General features: G+C 39.7%; 1 protein-coding gene across 3 annotated transcripts in view; it reads left to right on the top strand.

Annotated features, from left to right (window-relative positions):
• The window catches only part of LOC104790030 (protein STICHEL-like), a 5,802-nt gene continuing 4,065 nt past the window's right edge, over positions 352-2,088 (top strand). Inside the window, exons 1-2 of one of the 3 annotated variants that reach the window (XM_010515719.1) lie at positions 352-542; positions 681-2,072. In XM_010515719.1, coding sequence (XP_010514021.1) covers positions 744-2,072 — 1,329 coding nt within the window. In that variant the 5' untranslated portion in view covers positions 352-542; positions 681-743. The remainder of the gene's footprint in view (positions 543-680; positions 2,073-2,088) is intronic. The other 2 variants (XM_010515720.1, XM_010515718.1) reach the window with 2 other exon arrangements.

Below are 2,088 nucleotides of genomic sequence, written 5' to 3' on the forward strand. Positions count from 1 at the left end.
AAAAAATATAGCAATATGTATCTTAAAATGTAGAAAATATATAATCATAACATATTTTATATAAATAAATAGAAAATTTGTTTTATGATAACAAATAAATATATTTTACTTTGTTAAAGTGTTAACAACAAAAAAGAAGAGAAAAAGAGAGAATAGAAGGAGAGAAAAAGAGGTAAGTTGTTAGTAAGGGCAAAAATGTAAAAGGAAAGTGGACACATAAACAAAAAACTTGGGAACGTATACCATGAATGTAAAGTGGGTTTTTGTGACAAAGTGGGTTTTTGTGACAATACTTTAAGAGAAAGTGGGTGTGGGTGTCATTTGCCCTAAAAATTAATACTAAAAATCAATTCCAAATTTAAATTGAAAACATTACTCTCTCTTTCGCTTTCCTTCATGCTCTCTCCATCGCAGTCACAGGCAAACTCATACAGTTCCGAGATTTCATCATTCTTCTTCGTTCCACCGCCGGCCATGTATTTATTATAATCATCCCTAGACCCGTAGAGCTCCGGCGAACTCTCTCTGGAAGAAATAAACAAGTAGCTTCTATTTCTTTTCCTTCTTCTTCTTCTTCTTCTTCTTAGTGTTGTTTTCTTCGATTTTTCTTAGTTTTGAATCCTGGATCTACTGTTTTTACGATTCGTGTTCTGATTCGTTATCTTCTTATTTGCTTGAAGCATTTTTTGAAATAAAATGGCGATGGAGACGCGAATCTGAGAGAAGGAGGAGGGAAATAAAAAATGTCAGGTTCGGATCTGAGTAAATTGCATCTGATGAAGAAGGAGCTGACTCAAATCAGAAAAGCTGGCCGTGTTTTACGCGATCCAGGCACTACTTCCTCCTGGAAATCTCCTCTCGATTCCTCGAGATCCGTCGCCGTTTTGGACCTTCCGTCGGCGAGTAGTAGAAACGCTGGGAGTTCGAGTCAGTTCCCGATTCGAGGAGAGATCAGTAGTACTGATCGTGGGAAAGAGAAGAAGGTCTTCTTGTATAACTGGAAGACTCAGAAATCTTCTAGTGAGAAAAGTGGATTAGCTAATAAGAATCATGGTAAGGGGGAAGAAGAAGAAGGAGAAGAGGCTTCTTCGTGGACACAAGCTAGTGTCAATGATGATGATGATGTGAGTGATGCTAGGAACGGTGGTGGTGATTCCAAGAGTGATTCATATCTTGGAGTTGGTTTTAGGTGTAGAGATACGAGTCTAGCCTCACAAGGTGTGTCTAAGATGAGGAAGAGTAATGTTGGTTGTTGCAATAAGAAGAAGAAGAAGAGTAAGAAAAAAACTAGCTCGTCTCGTTTGGATTTTTTGTCAAAGTATCATCAACCTAGAGATGATATTGTTTCTACTAGAAAATGTAATCCTGGATCTGGTTTAGCTGTAAGGAGAGGAGATTCTGCTGAGTTATCTGATGATACAGAGGAGGATTTGAGCAAGGTTACTGGTGCGTCTCCTTTGCTTTTGGAGCTTCAGCATAAGAACTGGTCACGTTCTTCTTCTAAATTTTTGACATCTAATAGAAAAGAGGATTCTTCTTGTACTTATAATAGCACTCCGGCTTTATCTACTAGCTCGTACAATATGTATGCTGTTCGTAATCCTAGCACAGTTGGATCTTGGGATGGTACCACGACTTCGCTGAATGATGGTGACGATGAGTTGGATGATAACTTGGATTTACCAGGGAGGCAAGGCTGCGGCATCCCGTGTTACTGGACGAAGAAGGCGATGAAACACAGAGGTGGATGCAGAAGTTGTTGCTCTCCATCATTTTCGGATACTTTGAGAAGGACTGGAAGTAGCATTTTGTGTGGGAGTCAATCTGTGTATCGTAGACATAATAGACATTCTTCTGGTGGGTATAGTAAACAAAAAATTGCTTCCAGAAGTGCACAAGGTGTTTTACCTTTACTCACGTACGGCGGTGATGGTAGAGGAGGGTCTTCTTTAGGAACCGGGCTTAGTGATGACGAGCTTTCTACCAATTACGGAGAGCTTGATTTAGAGGCTCAGAGTAGATTAGACGGGAGGAGGTGGTCTACTAGTTATAGAAGTCAAGATGGTTTGGAGGCTGTTGCGTTAGATG

Source organism: Camelina sativa, chromosome 6 (genome assembly GCF_000633955.1).
Source record: "Camelina sativa cultivar DH55 chromosome 6, Cs, whole genome shotgun sequence".
In the NCBI taxonomy this organism is placed as follows: Eukaryota; Viridiplantae; Streptophyta; class Magnoliopsida; order Brassicales; family Brassicaceae; genus Camelina; species Camelina sativa.